Below are 20,481 nucleotides of genomic sequence, written 5' to 3' on the forward strand. Positions count from 1 at the left end.
TCCAAACCAGTCCAAACCGGTCCGATTCCATACCTCTCTTTGCAGCCCATCTTTGCCCTTCCAGGACCTGGCGGCGCCCTCAGGTTGCATCTCGAAGGCCCGGTTGTCCATCTTGGACGAGAGGGGAAGCGCTAATTAAGCTCGTTAGGCTAACGAGGGGCAGAGCGGGGTGGCTTGGGGGGTCCCCTCCCGTCTTAATTAACCCCCATGGGGCTAATTAGGGTCATAATGGGGTATTTTGGGGCCCAATCCTCTCTTAATTAACCCCTATGGTGCTAATTAGGGTCATACTGCGTTGGTTGAGGGTCCTCTCCTGTCTTAATTAACCCCTATAGTGCTAATTAGGGTCATATCGGGGTGGTTTGGGGTCCTCTCCTGTCCTAATTAACCCCTATGGTGCTAATTAGGGTCATAGCGGGGTGGCTTGGGGGGTCCCCTCCCGTCTTAATTAACCCCTACGGTGCTAATTAGGGTCATAATGGGGTGGTTTGAGGGTCCCCTCCCGTCTTAATTAACCCCCATGGGGCTAATTAGGGTCCTACTGGGGTATTTTGGGGCCCAATCCTCTCTTAATTAGCCCATGGTTCTAATTAGGGTCATAGTGGGGTGGTTTGGGGTCTTCTCCAGTCTTAATTAACCCCTATGGTGCTAATTAGGGTCATATCGGGGTGGTTTGGGGTCTTCTCCTGTCCTAATTAACCCCTATGGTGCTAATTAGGGTCATACTGGGGTGGTTGAGGGTCCTCTCCTGTCTTAATTAACCCCCATGGGGCTAATTAGGGTCCTACTGGGGTATTTTGGGGCCCAATCCTCTCTTAATTAGCCCATGGTGCTAATTTGGGTCATGGTAGTTGAGGGTCCTCTCCTTTCTTAATTAACCTATCGTGCTAATTAGGGTCAATCTAGGGTGGCTTGGGGGGTCCTCTCCTGTCTTAATTAACCCCTATGGTGCTAATTAGGGTCCTACTGGGGTATTTTGGGGCCCAATCCTCTCTTAATTAGCCCATGGTGCTAATTAGGGTCATGGTGGGGTTGTTTGGGGTCTTCTCCTGTCTTAATTAACCCCTATGGTGCTAATTAGGGTCATAATGGGGTGGTTGTCAGGGGTCTTCTCCTGTCCTAATTAACCCCATGGTGCTAACTAGGGTCATAATGGGGTGGCTTGGGGGGTCCCCTCCCATATTAATTAACCCCCATGGGGCTAATTAGGGTCCTACTGGGGTATTTTGAGGCCCAATCCTCTCTTAATTAACCCCATGGTGCTAATTAGGGTCATATTGGGGTGGTTGAGGGTCCTCTCCTGTCTTAATTAACCCCATGGTGCTAATTAGGGTCATAATGGGGTGGCTTGGGGGGTCCCCTCCTTTCTTAATTAACCCCCATGGGGCTAATTAGGGTCCTGCTGGGGTATTTTGAGGCCCAATCCTCTCTTAATTAACCCCATGGTGCTAATTCGGGTCATAACAGGGTATTTGAAGCCCAATCCTCTCTTAATTAACCCCCATGGGGCTAATTAGGGTCATAATGGGGTGGTTTGAGGGTCCCCTCCCGTCTTAATTAACCCCCATGGGGCTAATTCGGGTCATAACAGGGTATTTGAAGCCCAATCCTCTCTTAATTAACCCCCATGGGGCTAATTAGGGTCATAATGGGGTTCTTTGGGGTCTTCTCCGGTCTTAATTAACCCCCATGGTGCTAATTAGGGTCCTACTGGGGTATTTTGAGGCCCAATCCTCTCTTAATTAGCCCATGGTGCTAATTAGGGTCATAGCAGGGTGGCTTGAGGGTCTTCTCCTGTCTTAATTAACCTATGGTGCTAATTAGGTTCATAATGCGGTGGTTGAGGGTCCTCTCCTTTCTTAATTAAACTATAGTGCTAATTAGGGTCAAACTGGGGTGGCTTTGGGGTCTTCTCCGGTCTTAATTAACCCCCATGGGGCTAATTAGGGTCATAACGGGGTATTTTGGGGCCCGATCTTCTCTTAATTAGCCCATGGTGCTAATTAGGGTCATGGTGGGGTTCTTTGGGGTCTTCTCCTGTCCTAATTAACCCCTATAGTGCTAATTAGGGTCATAGCGGGGTGGCTTGGGGGGTCCTTTCCTGTCCTAATTAACCCCTATGGTGCTAATTAGGGTCATATCGGGGTTGTTTGGGGTCTTCTCCGGTCTTAATTAACCCCTATGGTGCTAATTAGGGTCATAAGGGGGTATTTTGGGGCCTAATCCTCCCTTAATTAGCCCATGGTGCTAATTAGGGTCATACTGCGTTGGTTGAGGGTCCTCTCTTGTCTTAATTAACTCCTATAGTGCTAATTAGGGTCATATCGGGGTGGTTTGGGGTCCTCTCCTGTCCTAATTAACCCCATGGTGCTAATTAGGGTCATACTGGGGTTGTTTGGGATCTTCTCCTGTCCTAATTAACCCCATGGTGCTAATTAGGGTCATAGTGGGGTGGTTTGGGGTCTTCTCCTGTCCTAATTAACCCCCATGGTTCTAATTAGGGTCATAATAGGGTGGCTTGGGGGGTCCTCTTCTGTCTTAATTAACCCCTATGGTGCTAATTAGGGTCATAGCGGGGTGGCTTGGGGGGTCCTCTCCCGTCTTAATTAGCCCCCATGGGGCTAATTAGGGTCATAATGGGGTTGTTTGGGGTCCTTTCCTGTCTTAATTAACCCCATGGTGCTAATTAGGGTCATAATGGGGTGGCTTGGGGGGTCCTTTCCTGTCTTAATTAACCCCTATGGTGCTAATTAGGGTCATAATGGGGTTGTTTGGGGTCTTCTCCGGTCTTAATTAACCCCATGGTGCTAATTAGGGTCATAATGGGGTTGTTTGGGGTCTTCTCCGGTCTTAATTAACCCCATGGTGCTAATTAGGGTCATAACGGGGTATTTTGGGGCCCAATCCTCTCTTAATTAACCCCATGGTGCTAATTAGGGTCATAACGGGGTTGTAGGGGATCTTCTCCTGTCCTAATTAACCCCTATGGTGCTAATTAGGGTCATAATGGGGTATTTTGGGACCCAATCCTCTCTTAATTAACCCCTATGGTGCTAATTAGGGTCATATCGGGGTTGTTTGGGACCCAATCTTCTCTTAATTAACCCCATGGTGCAAATTAGGGTCATAAAGGGGTGGTTAAGGGTCCTCTCCTGTCTTAATTAAGCCCTATGGTGTTAATTAGGGTCATAATGGGGTTGTTTGGGGTCTTCTCCGGTCTTAATTAACCCCTCTGGTGCTAATTAGGGTCCTACTGGGGTATTTTGAGGCCCAATCCTCTCTTAATTAACCCCATGGTGCTAATTAGGGTCGTAACGGGCTATTGGAGGCCCGACCCTGCCCTAATTAACCCCACGTCGCTAATTAGGATCGCCGTCCCGTCTGTGCTCATTAGCCACTCATTAAACCCCCCTTAACGAACCCCAATCCACCCCTCTTAATGAGCCGTTTCCTCGTTAAGCGACCCTCGAGCCTTAATTACCTTAACGAGGAAACCCTCTTAATGACCAAACCGAACCCCCCAACCGGGCTCGTTACCTTAATTACCCCTTAATGAGCTTGCCAGCTCCGCTTTCTCCCCCTCCCCGAGCTCTGAGTGGATCCATCTTAATGACTTAGTGCTAATTAAGGCGCTAATTAACCCCCCCCCCCCCCCCTCCCTAATGATCCCAGCCAGGTCCTGGCAGCTCACCGCTCCGGATCCGTCTCATTAACGTTAATTAAGCCTCACCCATCCCCTCTATATATACGAGGAGAGAGGGAACCCACGTAGCAGGAAGTGACAGCGGGGTAATTGTTGGCCAATCTATTATGCAAATGAGGGCCCGGATGTGGGCAAACGACGGGGATGAGTGCCGGGAAAGGGTTGGGAGGCGGAAGGAAGTGAAGGGGGGGGGGATGGGGGTCCTCCAAGGTCATAGAGTTGAGGGTCGGGGGTCCTCCAGGGTCATAGAGACGAGGGGTGGGGGTCCTCCAGGGTCATAGAGTTGAGGGTCGGGGGGTCCTCCAGGGTCATAGAGTTGAGGGTCGGGGGGTCCTCCAGGGTCATAGAGATGAGGGGTGGGGGTCCTCCAAGGGCATAGAGATGAGGGTGGGGGTCCTCCAAGGGCATAGAGATGAGGGTTGGGGGTCCTCCAGGGTCATAGAGTTGAGGGTCGGGGGGTCCTCCAGGGTCATAGAGTTGAGGGTCGGGGGGTCCTCCAGGGTCATAGAGTTGAGGGGTGGGGGTCCTCCAGGGTCATAGAGTTGAGGGTCGGGGGTCCTCCAAGGGCATAGAGTTGAGGGGTGGGGGGGTCCTCCAAGGGCATAGAGATGAGGTGGGGGTCCTCCAAGGTCATAGAGTTAATGGGGGAGGGGAAGGGGGGTCCTCCAGGGTCATAGAGTTGAGGGGTGGGGGTCCTCCAAGGGCATAGAGATGAGGGTGGGGGTCCTCCAGGGTCATAGAGATGAGGGGTGGGGGTCCTCCAGGGTCATAGAGTTGAGGGTCGGGGGGTCCTCCAGGGTCATAGAGTTGAGGGGTGGGGGTCCTCCAGGGTCATAGAGATGAGGGTGGGGGTCCTCCAGGGTCATAGAGATGAGGGGTGGGGGTCCTCCAAGGGCATAGAGATGAGGGGTGGGGGTCCTCCAAGGGCATAGAGAGTGGGGGGGGTCCTCCAGGGTCATAGAGATGAGGGTCGGGGGGTCCTCCAGGGTCATAGAGTTGAGGGGTGGGGGTCCTCCAGGGTCATAGAGTTGAGGGGTGGGGGTCCTCCAGAGTCATAGAGATGAGGGTGGGGGGTCCTCCAGGGTCATAGAGATGAGGGGTGGGGGTCCGCCAGGGTCATAGAGTTGAGGGTCGGGAGGTCCTCCAGGGTCATAGAGTTGAGAGGTGGGGGTTCTCCAGGGGCATAGAGTTGAGGGGTGGGGGTCCTCAAAGGGCATAGAGATGAGGGTGGGGGTCCTCCAAGGTCATAGAGTTAATGGGGGAGGGGAAAGGGGTCCTCCAAGGGCATAGAGATGAGGGGTGGGGGTCCTCCAGGGTCATAGAGATGAGGGGTGGGGGTCCTCCAAGGTCATAGAGTTAATGGGGGAGGGGAAGGGGGGTCCTCCAAGGGCATAGAGATGAGGGGCGGGGGTCCTCCAAGGGCATAGAGTTGAGGAGTGGGGGTCCTCCAGGGTCATAGAGTTAATGGGGGAGGGGAAGGGGGGTCCTCCAAGGGCATAGAGATGAGGGTGGGGGTCCTCCAAGGGCATAGAGATGAGGGTGGGGGTCCTCCAGGGGCATAGAGTTGAGGGTCGGGGGTCCTCCAGGGTCATAGAGATGAGGGTCAGGGGGTCCTCCAAGGGCAAAGAGAGTGGGGGGGTCCTCCAAGGGCATAGAGATGAGGGGTGGGGGTCCTCCAGGGTCATAGAGATGAGGGGTGGGGGTCCTCCAGGGTCATAGAGATGAGGGGTGGGGGTCCTCCAAGGGCATAGAGTTGAGGGTCGGGGGTCCTCCAAGGGCATAGAGATGAGGGGTGGGGGTCCTCCAAGGGCATAGAGTTGAGGGTGGGGGTCCTCCAGGGTCATAGAGATGAGGGGTGGGGGTCCTCCAAGGGCATAGAGATGAGGGTGGGGGGGTCCTCCAGGGTCATAGAGATGAGGGTCGGGGGTCCTCCAGGGTCATAGAGAGGAGAAGTCGGGGTCCTCCAGGGTCATAGAGATGAGGGTGGGGGTCCTCCAGGGTCATAGAGATGAGGGGTGGGGGTCCTCCAAGGTCATAGAGATGAGGGTGGGGGTCCTCCAGGGTCATAGAGTTGAGGGTCGGGGGGTCCTCCAGGGTCATAGAGTTGAGGGTGGGGGTCCTCCAAGGTCATAGAGTTAATGGGGGAGGGGAAGGGGGGGTCCTCCAGGGTCATAGAGTTGAGGGTCGGGGGGTCCTCCAGGGTCATAGAGTTGAGGGTGGGGGGTCCTCCAAGGGCATAGAGATGAGGGTTGGGGGTCTTCCAAGGGCATAGAGATGAGGGTGGGGGGGGTCCTCCAAGGTCATAGAGATGAGTGTGGGGGTTCCTCCAGGGTCATAGAGATGAGGGTTGGGGGTCCTCCAAGGTCATAGAGATGAGGGTGGGGGTCCTCCAGGGTCATAGAGTTGAGGGTTGGGGGGTCCTCCAAGGGTCATAGAGTTGAGGGGTGGGGGTCCTCCAAGGGCATAGAGATGAGGGGTGGGGGTCCACCAGGGTCATAGAGTTGAGGGGTGGGGGTCCTCCAAGGGCATAGAGATGAGGGTGGGGGTCCTCCAAGGTCATAGAGTTAATGGGGGAGGGGAAGGGGGGGTCCTCCAAGGGCATAGAGATGAGGGTGGGGGTCCTCCAGGGTCATAGAGATGAGCGTCGGGGGTCCTCCAAGGTCATAGAGATGAGGGGTGGGGGTCCTCCAGGGTCATAGAGTTGAGGGTCGGGGGGTCCTCCATGGGTCATAGAGTTGAGGGTGGGGGGTCCTCCAAGGGCATAGAGTTGAGGGTCGGGGGTCCTCCAAGGTCATAGAGTTGAGGGGTGGGGGGGGTCCTCCAAGGGCATAGAGATGAGGGTGGGGGTCCTCCAAGGTCATAGAGTTGCGGGTCCGGGGGTCCTCCAAGGGCATAGAGTTGAGGGTTGGGGGGTCCTCCAAGGGCATAGAGATGAGGGGTGGGGGTCCTCCAAGGGCATAGAGAGTGGGGGGGTCCTCCAGGGTCATAGAGATGAGGGTGGGGGGGTCCTCCAAGGTCATAGAGTTAATGGGGGAGGGGAAGGGGGGTCCTCCAAGGGCATAGAGTTGAGGGTCGGGGGGTCCTCCAGGGTCATAGAGTTGAGGGGTGGGGGTCCTCCAAGGGCATAGAGATGAGGGTGGGGGTCCTCCAAGGGCATAGAGATGAGGGGTGGCGGTCCTCCAAGGTCATAGAGATGAGGGTGGGGGTCCTCCAGGGTCATAGAGTTGAGGGGTGGGGGTCCTCCAGGGTCATAGAGATGAGGGTGGGGGTCCTCCAGGGTCATAGAGATGAGGGGTGGGGGTCCTCCAAGGGCATAGAGATGAGGGTGGGGGTCCTCCAAGGGCATAGAGTTAATGGGGGAGGGGAAGGGGGGTCCTCCAAGGGCATAGAGATGAGGGTGGGGGGGTCCTCCAAGGGCATAGAGTTGAGGGTTGGGGGGGTAAGAAGGGCCCCCATTCATCCCTATGGGGTCCCATTGACCCCCATTGCCCCCCATTGCCCCCCATTGCCCCCCATTCTCCCCCATTGACCCCCATTGCCCCCCATTGTCCCCCATTGACCCCCATTCACTTCAATCCACCCCCATTGACTCCCATTGACCCCCATTGACTCCCATTGGCCCCCATTGACCCCCATTGACTCCAATCCACCCCCATTGACTCCCATTGCCCCCCATTGACTCCCATTGACCCCCATTGACCCCCATTGATTCCCATTGACCCCCATTGACTTCAATCCACCCCCATTGCCCCCCATTGACCCCCATTGCCTCCCATTGTCCCCCATTGACCCCCACTGACTCCAATCCACCCCCATTGCCCCCCATTGCCCCCCATTGCCTCCCATTGATTCCCATTGCCCCCCATTGCCCCCCATTGACTCCCATCGACCCCCACCGCCCCCCACCGCCCCCCCCCACCCCGAACCCAAAGAGCACCCCCAAAAAATCAGCCTCCCCTTTAGAAAAAATGGCCCATTTATTGCTACAGAAACGCTCCGATCCAATGACGGCGTCGAAGAGTTCGCCCCTATGGGGCCCCCATTGACCCCCATTGACCCCCATTGCCTCCCATTGCCCCCCATAGACTCCCATTGGCCCCCATTGTCTTCAACCCACCCCCATGGACTCCCATTGACCCCCATTGACTCCCATTGTCTCCCATTGACCCCCATTGACTCCAATCCACCCCCATTGCCCCCCATTGACTCCCATTGACCCCCACTGCCCTCCATTGACCCCCATTGACTCCTATTGCCCCCCATTGCCCCCCATTGCCTCCCATTGATTCCCATTGCCCCCCATTGTCTTCAATCCACCCCCATTGACTCCCATTGACCCCCTTTGACTCCAATCCACCTCCATTGCCCCCCATTGCCCCCCATTGACTCCCATTGACTCCAATCCACCCCCATTGATTCCCATTGACCCCCATTGACTTCAATCCACCTCCATTGACCCCCATTGCCCCCCACTGACTCCAATCCACCCTCATTGCCCCCCATTGCCCCCCATTGACTCCAATCCACCCCCATTGTCTCCCATTGCCCCCCATTGACTCCCATTGCCCCCCATTGACTCCCATTGACTCCCATTGTCTCCCATTGACCCCCATTGACTCCAATTCACCCCCATTGCCCCCCATTGACTCCCATTGACCCCCACTGCCCTCCATTGACCCCCATTGACCCCCATTGACTCCCATTGGCCCCCATTGCCTCCCATTGTCTCCCATTGACTCCAATCCACCCCCATTGCCCCCCATTGCCTCCCATTGATTCCCATTGCCCCCCACTGCCCCCCATTGACCCCCACCGCCCCCCCCACCCCGAACCCAAAGAGCACCCCCAAAAAATCAGCCTCCCCTTTAGAAAAAATGGCCCATTTATTGCTACAGAAACGCTCCGATCCAATGACGGCGTCGAAGAGTTCGCCCCTATGGGGCCCCCATTGACCCCCACTGACCCCCATTGACCCCCATTGACTCCCATTGGCCCCCATTGCCTCCCATTGACCCCCATTGACCCCCATTGACCCCCATTGCCCCCCATTGACTCCCATGGACTCCCATTTTCTCCCATTGTCTCCCATTGACCCCCATTGACTCCAATTCACCCCCATTGCCCCCCATTGACTCCCATTGACCCCCACTGCCCTCCATTGACCCCCATTGACTCCCATTGGCCCCCATTGCCTCCCATTGTCTCCCATTGACTCCAATCCACCCCCATTGACTCCCATTGCCCCCCACTGACCCCCATTGCTCCCCATTGCCCCCCATTGACCCCCATTGCCTCCCATTGACCCCCATTGACCCCCATTGACTTCAATCCACCCCCATTGACCCCCATTGCCCCCATGGACTCCCATTGCCCCCCATTGTCTCCCATTGACCCCCATTGTCCCCCATTGACTCCCATTGACCCCCATTGACTCCCATTGACCCCCATTGCCCCCCATTGACTCCCATTGACTCCCATGGACTCCCATTGACTCCCATTGACTCCCATTGACCCCCATTGACTCCAATCCACCCCCATTGCCCCCCATTGACTCCCATTGACCCCCACTGCCCTCCATTGACCCCCATTGACCCCCATTGACTCCTATTGCCCCCCATTGCCCCCCATTGCCTCCCATTGATTCCCATTGCCCCCCATTGTCTTCAATCCACCCCCATTGCCCCCCATTGACCCCCATTGCCCCCCATTGACTCCCATTGGCCCCCATTGCCTCCCATTGACCCCCATTGACTCCCATTGCCCCCCAATGTCTTCAATCCACCCCCATTGACTCCCATTGCCCCCCATTGACTCCAATCCACCCCCATTGCCTCCCATTGATTCCCATTGCCCCCCATTGACTTCAATCCACCCCCATTGACTCCCATTGCCCCCCATTGTCTCCCATTGACCCCCATTGCCCCCCATTGCCTCCCATTGATTCCCATTGCCCCCCATTGTCTTCAATCCACCCCCATTGCCCCCCATTGCCCCCCATTGATCCCCATTGACTCCCATCGACCCCCATTGACTCCAATCACCCCCCATTGCCCCCCGCTGCCCCCCAACCCAAAGAGCACCCCCAAAAAATCAGCCTCCCCTTTAGAAAAAATGGCCCATTTATTGCTACAGAAACGCTCCGATCCAATGACGGCGTCGAAGAGTTCGCCCCTATGGGGCCCCATTGACCCCCATTGCCCCCCATTGCCTCCCATTGACCCCCATTGACTCCCATTGTCTTCAATCCAACCCCATGGACTCCCATTGACCCCCATTGACTCCCATTGCCCCCCATTGACTCCCATTGTCTCCCATTGACCCCCATTGACTCCAATTCACCCCCATTGCCTCCCATTGACTCCCATTGCCCCCCATTGACTCCCATTGACTCCCATTGACCCCCATTGACTCCAATCCACCCCCATTGCCCCCCATTGACTCCCATTGACCCCCACTGCCCTCCATTGACCCCCATTGACTCCTATTGCCCCCCATTGCCTCCCATTGATTCCCATTGCCCCCCATTGTCTTCAATCCACCCCCATTGACTCCCATTGACCCCCTTTGACTCCAATCCACCTCCATTGCCCCCCATTGCCCCCCATTGACTCCCATTGACTCCAATCCACCCCCATTGATTCCCATTGACCCCCATTGACTTCAATCCACCCCCATTGATTCCCATTGCCCCCCACTGACTCCAATCCACCCTCATTGCCCCCCATTGCCCCCCATTGACTCCAATCCACCCCCATTGACTCCCATTGCCCCCCATTGTCTCCCTTTGACCCCCATTGCCTCCCATTGACCCCCATTGACTCCCATTGACCCCCATTGACTCCAATCCACCCCCATTGCCCCCCATTGCCTCCCATTGCCCCCCACTGCCCCCCATCGACCCCCATCGACTCCCACCGCCCCCCAACGCCCCCCCCACCCCGAACCCAAAGGGCACCCCCAAAAAATCAGCCTCCCCTTTAGAAAAAATGGCCCATTTATTGCTACAGAAACGCTCCGATCCAATGACGGCGTCGAAGAGTTCGCCCCTATGGGGCCCCCATTGACCCCCATTGCCCCCCATTGCCTCCCATTGACCCCCATTGACTCCCATTGCCTCCCATTGCCTCCCATTGACCTTCATTGACTCCCATTGACCCCCATTGACTCCCATTGCCCCTCACTGCCCTCCGTTGACCCCCATTGACCCCCATTGACTCCCATTGGCCCCCATTGACTCCCATTGGCCCCCATTGCCCCCCATTGACTCCAATCCACCCCCATTGCCCCCCATTGACTCCCATTGCCCCCCACTGTCCTCCATTGACCCCCATTGACCCCCATTGACTCCCATTGTCTTCAATCCACCCCCATGGACTCCCATTGACCCCCATTGCCCCCATGGACTCCCATTGCCCCCCATTGCCTCCCATTGTCTCCCATTGACCCCCATTGACTCCAATCCACCCCCATTGCCCCCCATTGACTCCCATTGACCCCCACTGCCCTCCATTGACCCCCATTGCCTCCCATTGATTCCCATTGACTCCCATTGACCCCCATTGACTCCCATTGCCCCCCAATGTCTTCAATCCACCCCCATTGACTCCCATTGACCCCCACTGACTCCAATCCACCCCCATTGCCCCCCATTGCCCTCCATTGACTCCCATTGCCCCCCATTGACTCCCATTGACTCCCATTGTCTCCCATTGACCCCCATTGACTCCAATTCACCCCCATTGCCCCCCATTGACTCCCATTGACCCCCACTGCCCTCCATTGACCCCCATTGACTCCCATTGACTCCCATTGGCCCCCATTGCCTCCCATTGTCTCCCATTGACTCCAATCCACCCCCATTGCCCCCCATTGCCTCCCATTGATTCCCATTGCCCCCCACTGCCCCCCATTGACCCCCACCGCCCCCCCCCACCCCGAACCCAAAGAGCACCCCCAAAAAATCAGCCTCCCCTTTAGAAAAAATGGCCCATTTATTGCTACAGAAACGCTCCGATCCAATGACGGCGTCGAAGAGTTCGCCCCTATGGGGCCCCCATTGACCCCCATTGACCCCCATTGCCTCCCATTGCCCCCCATAGACTCCCATTGCCCCCCATTGACCCCCATTGCCCCCCATTGACTCCCATTGACTCCCATGGACTCCCATTGACTCCCATTGTCTCCCATTGACCCCCATTGACTCCAATTCACCCCCATTGCCCCCCATTGACTCCCATTGACCCCCACTGTCCTCCATTGACCCCCATTGACTCCCATTGCCCTCCATTGCCCCCCAATGTCTTCAATCCACCCCCATTGACTCCCATTGACCCCCATTGACTTCAATCCACCCCCATTGACTCCCATTGCCCCCCATTGACTCCCATTGACTCCCATTGTCTCCCATTGCCCCCCATTGACTCCAATCCACCCCCATTGCCCCCCATTGACTCCCATTGCCCCCCATTGCCTCCCATTGATTCCCATTGACCCCCATTGACTCCCATTGCCCCCCAATGTCTTCAATCCACCCCCATTGACTCCCATTGCCCCCCAATGTCTTCAATCCACCCCCATTGACTCCCATTGACCCCCACTGACTCCAATCCACCCCCATTGCCCCCCATTGCCTCCCATTGACTCCAATCCACCTCCATTGCCCCCCATTGACTCCCATTGACTTCAATCCACCTCCATTGACCCCCATTGCCCCCCACTGACTCCAATCCACCCTCATTGCCCCCCATTGCCCCCCATTGACTCCAATCCACCCCCATTGACTCCCATTGCCCCCCATTGACTCCCATTGCCCCCCATTGTCTCCCTTTGACCCCCATTGCCTCCCATTGACCCCCATTGCCTCCCATTGACCCCCATTGACTCCAATCCACCCCCATTGCCCCCCATTGACTCCCATTGACCCCCACTGCCCTCCATTGACCCCCATTGCCTCCCATTGCCCCCCATTGACCCCCATTGACTCCCATTGCCTCCCATTGCCTCCCATTGACCCCCATTGACTCCCATTGACCCCCATTGACTCCCATTGCCCCTCACTGCCCTCCGTTGACCCCCATTGACCCCCATTGACTCCCATTGGCCCCCATTGCCCCCCATTGACTCCAATCCACCCCCATTGCCCCCCATTGACTCCCATTGCCCCCCATTGTCTCCCTTTGACCCCCATTGCCTCCCATTGACCCCCATTGACTCCAATCCACCCCCATTGCCCCCCATTGCCTCCCATTGTCCCCCACTGCCCCCCATTGACTCCCACCGCCCCCCACCGCCCCCCCCCACCCCGAACCCAAAGAGCACCCCCAAAAATCAGCCTCCCCTTTAGAAAAAATGGCCCATTTATTGCTACAGAAACGCTCCGATCCAATGACGGCGTCGAAGAGTTCGTCCCTATGGGGCCCCCATTGACCCCCATTGCCCCCCATTGCCTCCCATTGACCCCCATTGACTCCCATTGACCCCCATCGACTCCCATTGCCCCCATTGACTCCCATTGACCCCCATTGCCTCCCATTGCCCCCCATTGACTCCCATTGTCTCCCATTGACTCCAATCCACCCCCATTGCCCCCCATTGCCCCCCATTGACTCCCATTGCCCCCCAGTGTCTTCAATCCACCCCCATTGACTCCCATTGACCCCCATTGCCCCCATGGACTCCCATTGCCCTTCATTGACTCCCATTGCCCCCCATAGACTCCCATTGCCCCCCATTGACTCCCATTGTCTCCCATTGACCCCCATTGCCCCCCATTGACTCCCATGGACTCCCATTGACCCCCACTGACCCCCATTGCCCCCCATTGACTCCAATCCACCCCCATTGCCCCCCATTGACTCCCATTGCCCCCCACTGCCCTCCATTGACCCCCATTGACCCCCATTGACTCCCATTGACCCCCATTGCCCCCATTGACTCCCATTGCCCCCCATTGCCCCCCATTGCTCCCCATTGTCTTCAATCCACCCCCATTGACCCCCATTGACTCCCATTGACCCCCATTGACCCCCATTGATTCCCATTGACCCCCATTGACTTCAATCCACCCCCATTGACTCCCATTGCCTCCCATTGACCCCCATTGCCTCCCATTGACTGCCATTGTCTTCAATCCACCCCCATTGCCCCCCACTGACTCCCATTGTCTCCCATTGACCCCCATTGACTCCAATTCACCCCCATTGCCCCCCATTGACTCCCATTGACCCCCACTGCCCTCCATTGACCCCCATTGACCCCCATTGACTCCCATTGGCCCCCATTGCCTCCCATTGTCTCCCATTGACTCCAATCCACCCCCATTGCCCCCCACTGCCCCCCACTGACCCCCATTGCTCCCCATTGCCCCCCATTGACCCCCATTGCCTCCCATTGACCCCCATTGACCCCCATTGACTTCAATCCACCTCCATTGCCCCCCATTGCCCCCCATTGACTCCCATTGACCCCCATTGCCCCCCATTGACTCCCATTGCCCCCCATTGCCCCCCATTGCTCCCCATTGTCTTCAATCCACCCCCATTGACCCCCATTGACTCCCATTGACCCCCATTGACCCCCATTGATTCCCATTGACCCCCATTGACTTCAATCCACCCCCATTGACTCCCATTGCCTCCCATTGACCCCCATTGCCTCCCATTGACTGCCATTGTCTTCAATCCACCCCCATTGCCCCCCACTGACTCCCATTGTCTCCCATTGACCCCCATTGACTCCAATTCACCCCCATTGCCCCCCATTGACTCCCATTGACCCCCACTGCCCTCCATTGACCCCCATTGACCCCCATTGACTCCCATTGGCCCCCATTGCCTCCCATTGTCTCCCATTGACTCCAATCCACCCCCATTGCCCCCCACTGCCCCCCACTGACCCCCATTGCTCCCCATTGCCCCCCATTGACCCCCATTGCCTCCCATTGACCCCCATTGACCCCCATTGACTTCAATCCACCTCCATTGCCCCCCATTGCCCCCCATTGACTCCCATTGACCCCCATTGCCCCCCATTGACTCCCATTGTCCCCCATTGACCCCCACTGACTCCAATCCACCCCCATTGCCCCCTATGTCCCCCCATTGCCTCCCATTGCCCCCCACTGCCCCCCATCGACCCCCATCGACCCCCACCGCCCCCCACCGCCCCCCCCCACCCCGAACCCAAAGGGCACCCCCAAAAAATCAGCCTCCCCTTTAGAAAAAATGGCCCATTTATTGCTACAGAAACGCTCCGATCCAATGACGGCATCGAAGAGTTCGCCCCTATGGGGCCCCCATTGACCCCCATTGACCCCCATTGCCTCCCATTGACCCCCATTGACTCCCATTGACTCCCATTGTCTTCAATCCACCCCCATGGACTCCCATTGACCCCCATTGACTCCCATTGCCCCCCATTGACTCCAATTCACCCCCATTGCCCCCCATTGACTCCATTGACCCCCACTGCCCCCCATTGACTCCCATTGCCCCCCATAGACTCCCATTGCCCCCCATTGACTCCCATTGACCCCCATTGACCCCCATTGACTCCCATTGACCCCCATTGACTCCAATCCACCCCCATTGCCCCCCATTGACTCCCATTGACCCCCATTGACCCCCATTGCCCCCCATTGACTCCCATTGCCCCCCATTGACTCCCATTGACCCCCATTGACCCCCATTGACCCCCATTGTCTCCCATTGACCCCCATTGACTCCAATCCACCCCCATTGCCCCCCATTGCCTCCCATTGACCCCCACTGCCCTCCATTGACCCCCATTGCCCCCCATTGCCTCCCATTGATTCCCATTGACCCCCATTGACTCCCATTGCCCCCCATTGCCTTCAATCCACCCCCATTGACTCCCATTGACCCCCAATGTCTTCAATCCACCCCATTGACTCCCATTGACCCCCACTGACTCCAATCCACCCCCATTGCCCCCCATTGACTTCCATTGGCCCCCATTGTCTCCCATTGACCCCCATTGCCTCCCATTGCCCCCCATTGACCCCCATTGATTCCCATTGACCCCCACTGCCCCCTATTGACTCCCATCGACCCCCATTGACTCCCACCGCCCCCCACCCCGTACCCAAAGAGCACCCCCAAAAAATCAGCCTCCCCTTTAGAAAAAATGGCACATTTATTGCTACAGAAACGCTCAGATCCAATGACGGCGTCGAAGAGTGCGCCCCTATGGGGCCCCCATTGACCCCCACTGACCCCCATTGCCTCCCATTGACCCCCATTGACTCCCATTGACTCCCATTGCCCCCCAGTGTCTTCAATCCACCCCCATTGACTCCCATTGACCCCCATTGCCCCCATGGACTCCCATTGCCCCCCATTGACTCCCATTGTCTTCAATCCACCCCCATTGCCCCCCATTGACTCCCATTGACCCCCATTGACTCCCATTGGCCCCCATTGTCTCCCATTGACTCCCATTGACCCCCATTGACCCCCACTGCCCTCCATTGACCCCCATTGACCCCCATTGACTCCCATTGGCCCCCATTGCCTCCCATTGTCTCCCATTGACCCCCATTGACTCCAATCCACCCCCATTGCCCCCCATTGCCTCCCATTGATTCCCATTGCCCCCCACTGCCCCCCATTGTCCCCCATTGACTCCCATTGCCCCCCATTGCCCCCCAATGTCTTCAATCCACCCCCATTGTCTCCCATTGACCCCCATTGACTCCAATCCACCCCCATTGCCCCCCATTGCCCCCCATTGATTCCCACCGCCCCCCACCGCCCCCCCCCACCCCGAACCTAAAGGGCACCCCCAAAAATCAGCCTCCCCTTTAGAAAAAATGGCACATTTATTGCTACAGAAACGCTCAGATCCAATGACGGCATCGAAGAACTACAGACGAGAAACGGCCCGACGCACCTCCACTCTTTCCGGGGGGGGGGGGGAGGGGGGGTAAAAAGGGGGGGACCCCCCCAAATCTCATCCCCCCCCCCCCCCCCCTTTCCCATCTCCAAAAGGGGGGGCAATGCGGGACAAGGAAACCAACAGCCGTACAGAGGGGAGGGGGGGGGGAGGCGGCTCATTAAGCGGCAACCCTTCGTTAAGCCTTCGTTAACCGGGACGGCCAATTAAGGAGCGTCTCGGGGTGAGGGGGGGCACACGGGCGGCCAATGGGGGTCGGAGCGGCGGAACACTTCGGGTGGTCATTAAGCTCTAATTGCTGGCATTAATTAATTCTTAATATACGTATTTTTAATTATTTTTTTCCCATTTTTTTTCCGATTATTTTTCCAATTATTTTTTTTCCCGATTATTTTTTCCAATTATTTTTTTCCGATTATTTTTCCCAATTATTTTTCCAATTATTTTTTTCCGATTATTTTTCCAATTAATTATTTTTTTCCAATTATTTTTCCGATTATTTTTCCAATTAATTATTTTTTCCAATTATTTTTCCCATTATTTTTTTCCCGATAATTTTTTCCAATTATTTTTTTCCGATTATTTTTTCCATTTTTTTCCAATTATTTTTCCCAATTATTTTTCCAATTAATTATTTTTCCCAATTAATTTTTTCCGATTATTTTTTCCCGATTATTTTTTCCAATTAATTATTTTTTCTCAATTATTTTTCCCAATTATTTTTTTCCAATTATTCTTCCGATTATTTTTCCCAATTATTTTTATCCGATTATTTTTTCCAATTATTTTTTTCCCGATTATTTTTTCCAATTTTTTCCAATTATTTTTCCAATTATTTTTCCGATTATTTTTCCGATTATTTTTTCCAATTATTTTTCCGATTATTTTTCCGATTATTTTTCCAATTAATTATTTTTCCCAATTAATTTTTTCCGATTATTTTTTCCCGATTATTTTTTCCAATTATTTTTTTCCAATTATTCTTCCGATTATTTTTCCAATTATTTTTTCCGATTATTTTTCCAATTAATTATTTTTTCCCAATTATTTTTCCCAATTAATTTTTTCCGATTATTTTTTCCCGATTATTTTTTTCCGATTATTTTTTCCAATTATTTTTTTCCAATTATTCTTCCGATTATTTTTCCAATTATTTTTTCCGATTATTTTTCCAATTAATTATTTTTTCCCAATTATCTTTCCCAATTATTTTTATCCGATTATTTTTTCCCCATTATTTTTTTCCCGATTATTTTTTCCAATTTTTTCCAATTATTTTTTCCAATTTTTTTTCCAATTATTTTTCCGATTATTTTTCCGATTATTTTTCCAATTAATTATTTTTTTCTCAATTATTTTTCCCAATTAATTTTTTCCGATTATTTTTTCCCCATTATTTTTTCCGATTATTTTTCCAATTATTTTTCCGATTTTTTTTCTGATTATTTTTCCATTTTTCCCAATTATTTTTCCAATTAATTATTTTTTTTCCGTTTATTTTTCCGATTATTTTTCCAATTAATTTTTTTTCTCAATTATTTTTCCGATTATTTTTTCCGTTTTTTCCAATTATTTTTTTCCAATTATTTTTCCGATTATTTTTCCCATTATTTTTCCAATTAATTATTTTTTCCCAATTATTTTTCCCAATTAATTTTTTCCGATTATTTTTTCCCCATTATTTTTTCCGATTATTTTTCCAATTATTTTTCCGATTTTTTTCTGATTATTTTTCCATTTTTTCCCAATTATTTTTCCAATTATTTTTTTCTGATTATTTTTCTGATTATTTTTCCAATTAATTATTTTTTTCCAATTATTTTTCCCAATTATTTTTATCCGATTATTTTTTCCAATTATTCTTTTCCGATTATTTTTCCCAATTAATTTTTTCCCGATTATTTTTTCCAATTTTTTCCAATTATTTTTTTCCAATTATTTTTCCGATTATTTTTCCGATTAATTATTCTTTTCCAATTATTTTTCCGATTTTTTTCTGATTATTTTTTTCCAATTATTTTTCCAATTATTTTCACAATTATTTCTTCACTTCTTTTTCCGATTATTTTTTCTGATTATTTCTCCATTTTTTCCCAATTAATTTTCCAATTATTTTTTCCCAATTATTTTTCCAATTAATTATTTTTTCCCGATTATTTTTTTCCAATTATTTTTTCCGATTATTTTCTCCAATTAATTATTTTATCCAATTATTTATTCCAATTATTTTTTATAATTTTTTTCTGAAATATTTTTATAATTATTTTTCCTAATTAGTATTACGAATTATTTTATCCAATTATTTTTTCCCAATTATTTTTCAATTATTTTTCCAATTATTTTTTCCAATTATTTTTTTCTAATTAATTTTCCCTTTTATTTATTCTAATTATTTTTCCGAATTATTTTCAATAAGCATTTTTTCCAATTATTTTTCCAATTATTTTCCCAATTAATTATTTTTCCAATTTTCTTCCCAATTATTTTTTGCCTTTATTTTTTCTAATTATTTTTCCAATTATTTTTTTTAATTAATCTTCCCCAAATTATTTTTCCCAATTATTTTCCCAATTATTTTTTAATATTATTTTTCCTAATTATCATTCCGATTTCCCCCCAATTATTGTACCCAATTATTTTTCTCAAATTATTTCCCCAATTAATTACTTCTCCCAATTACTTTTTCAGTTATTTTTTCTAATTAATTTTCCCAATTATTTTTCCCATTTTTTTTCCCAATTATTATTCTGATTATTTTTTCCAATTCTTTTTTCCGAATTATTTTTTTCTATTATTTTTAATAATTATTTTCCCAATTATTCCCTGTTTTTAATTACTTTTTTCTGGATTATTTTTTTCCAATCATTTTTATCTTAATTATTTTTCCAATTATTTTTCCCAATTATTTTTCCCAATTATTTTTCTGATTATTTTTTCCAATTTTTTTTTCCGAATTATTTTTTCCGATTATTTTTAATAATTATTTTTCAATTATTTCCTTTTTAAATTATTTTTTTCTGTTTTTCTTCCAATCTTTTTTTCCTAATTATTATTTTTTAATATTATTTTTCCTAATTATTATTGAGATTTCCCCCCCAATTTTTGTATCCAATTATTTTTCTAAATTATTTTTTCCAATTATTTTTAATATTTTTTTTCCAATTATTTCCTTTTTAAATTATTTTTTTCTGAATTATTTTTTTCCAATTATTTTTTATAATTATGTTTCCAATTATTTCCTTTTTTTTTTTTAATTATTCAATTTTTTCCTCATTTTTTCCCCATTTTTGGTCATTTTTTATTCAATTTTTTTCTCATTTTTTCCTCATTTTTATTCAATTTTTTTCCCCCATTTTTGGTCTTTTTTTCACCCATTTTTTCCTCATTTTTATTCATTTTTTCCTCATTTTTATTCATTTTTTTCTCATTTTTCCCCATTTTTTCCCCCATTTTTCATTCAATTTTTCCTCATTTTTATTCAATTTTTTCCTCATTTTTATTCGATTTTTTTTCTCATTTTTTTCTCATTTTTTCTCTTTTTTCCCCATTTTTGATCTTTTTTTCTACCATTTTTTCCTCATTTTTTAATTTTTTATTCATTTTTTTCTCATTTTTTACTCATTTTTTCCCCATTTTTCCCCATTTTGAACCATTTTTCATTCATTTTTTTCCTCATTTTTTCACCCATTTTTTCCGCATTTTCCCTCATTTTTATTCAATTTTTTCCTCATTTTTATTCATTTTTACTCATTTTTCCCCATTTTTCCCCATTTTTCATTCAATTTTTTCTCATTTTTATTCAATTTTTCCCCATTTTTGAATCATTTTTCATTCAATTTTTTCCTCATTTTTTCACCCATTTTTTT

General features: G+C 50.6%; 1 protein-coding gene across 2 annotated transcripts in view; it reads right to left on the reverse strand.

Moving 5' to 3' along the window:
• LOC121108231 (oxalate decarboxylase OxdD-like) overlaps positions 1-3,783 on the reverse strand; it is a 38,755-nt gene extending 34,972 nt beyond the window's left edge. For both annotated transcript variants that reach the window (XM_046905111.1, XM_040655286.2), the window contains exons 1-2: positions 3,692-3,783; positions 34-111 (exon numbers count right to left, since the gene is read on the reverse strand). In XM_046905111.1, coding sequence (XP_046761067.1) covers positions 34-111 — 78 coding nt within the window. In that variant the 5' untranslated portion in view covers positions 3,692-3,783. The remainder of the gene's footprint in view (positions 1-33; positions 112-3,691) is intronic.
• Between the last annotated feature and the right edge of the window lie 16,698 nt (positions 3,784-20,481).

Source organism: Gallus gallus, chromosome W (assembly GCF_016699485.2).
Source record: "Gallus gallus isolate bGalGal1 chromosome W, bGalGal1.mat.broiler.GRCg7b, whole genome shotgun sequence".
NCBI classification, from domain to species: domain Eukaryota; kingdom Metazoa; phylum Chordata; class Aves; order Galliformes; family Phasianidae; genus Gallus; species Gallus gallus.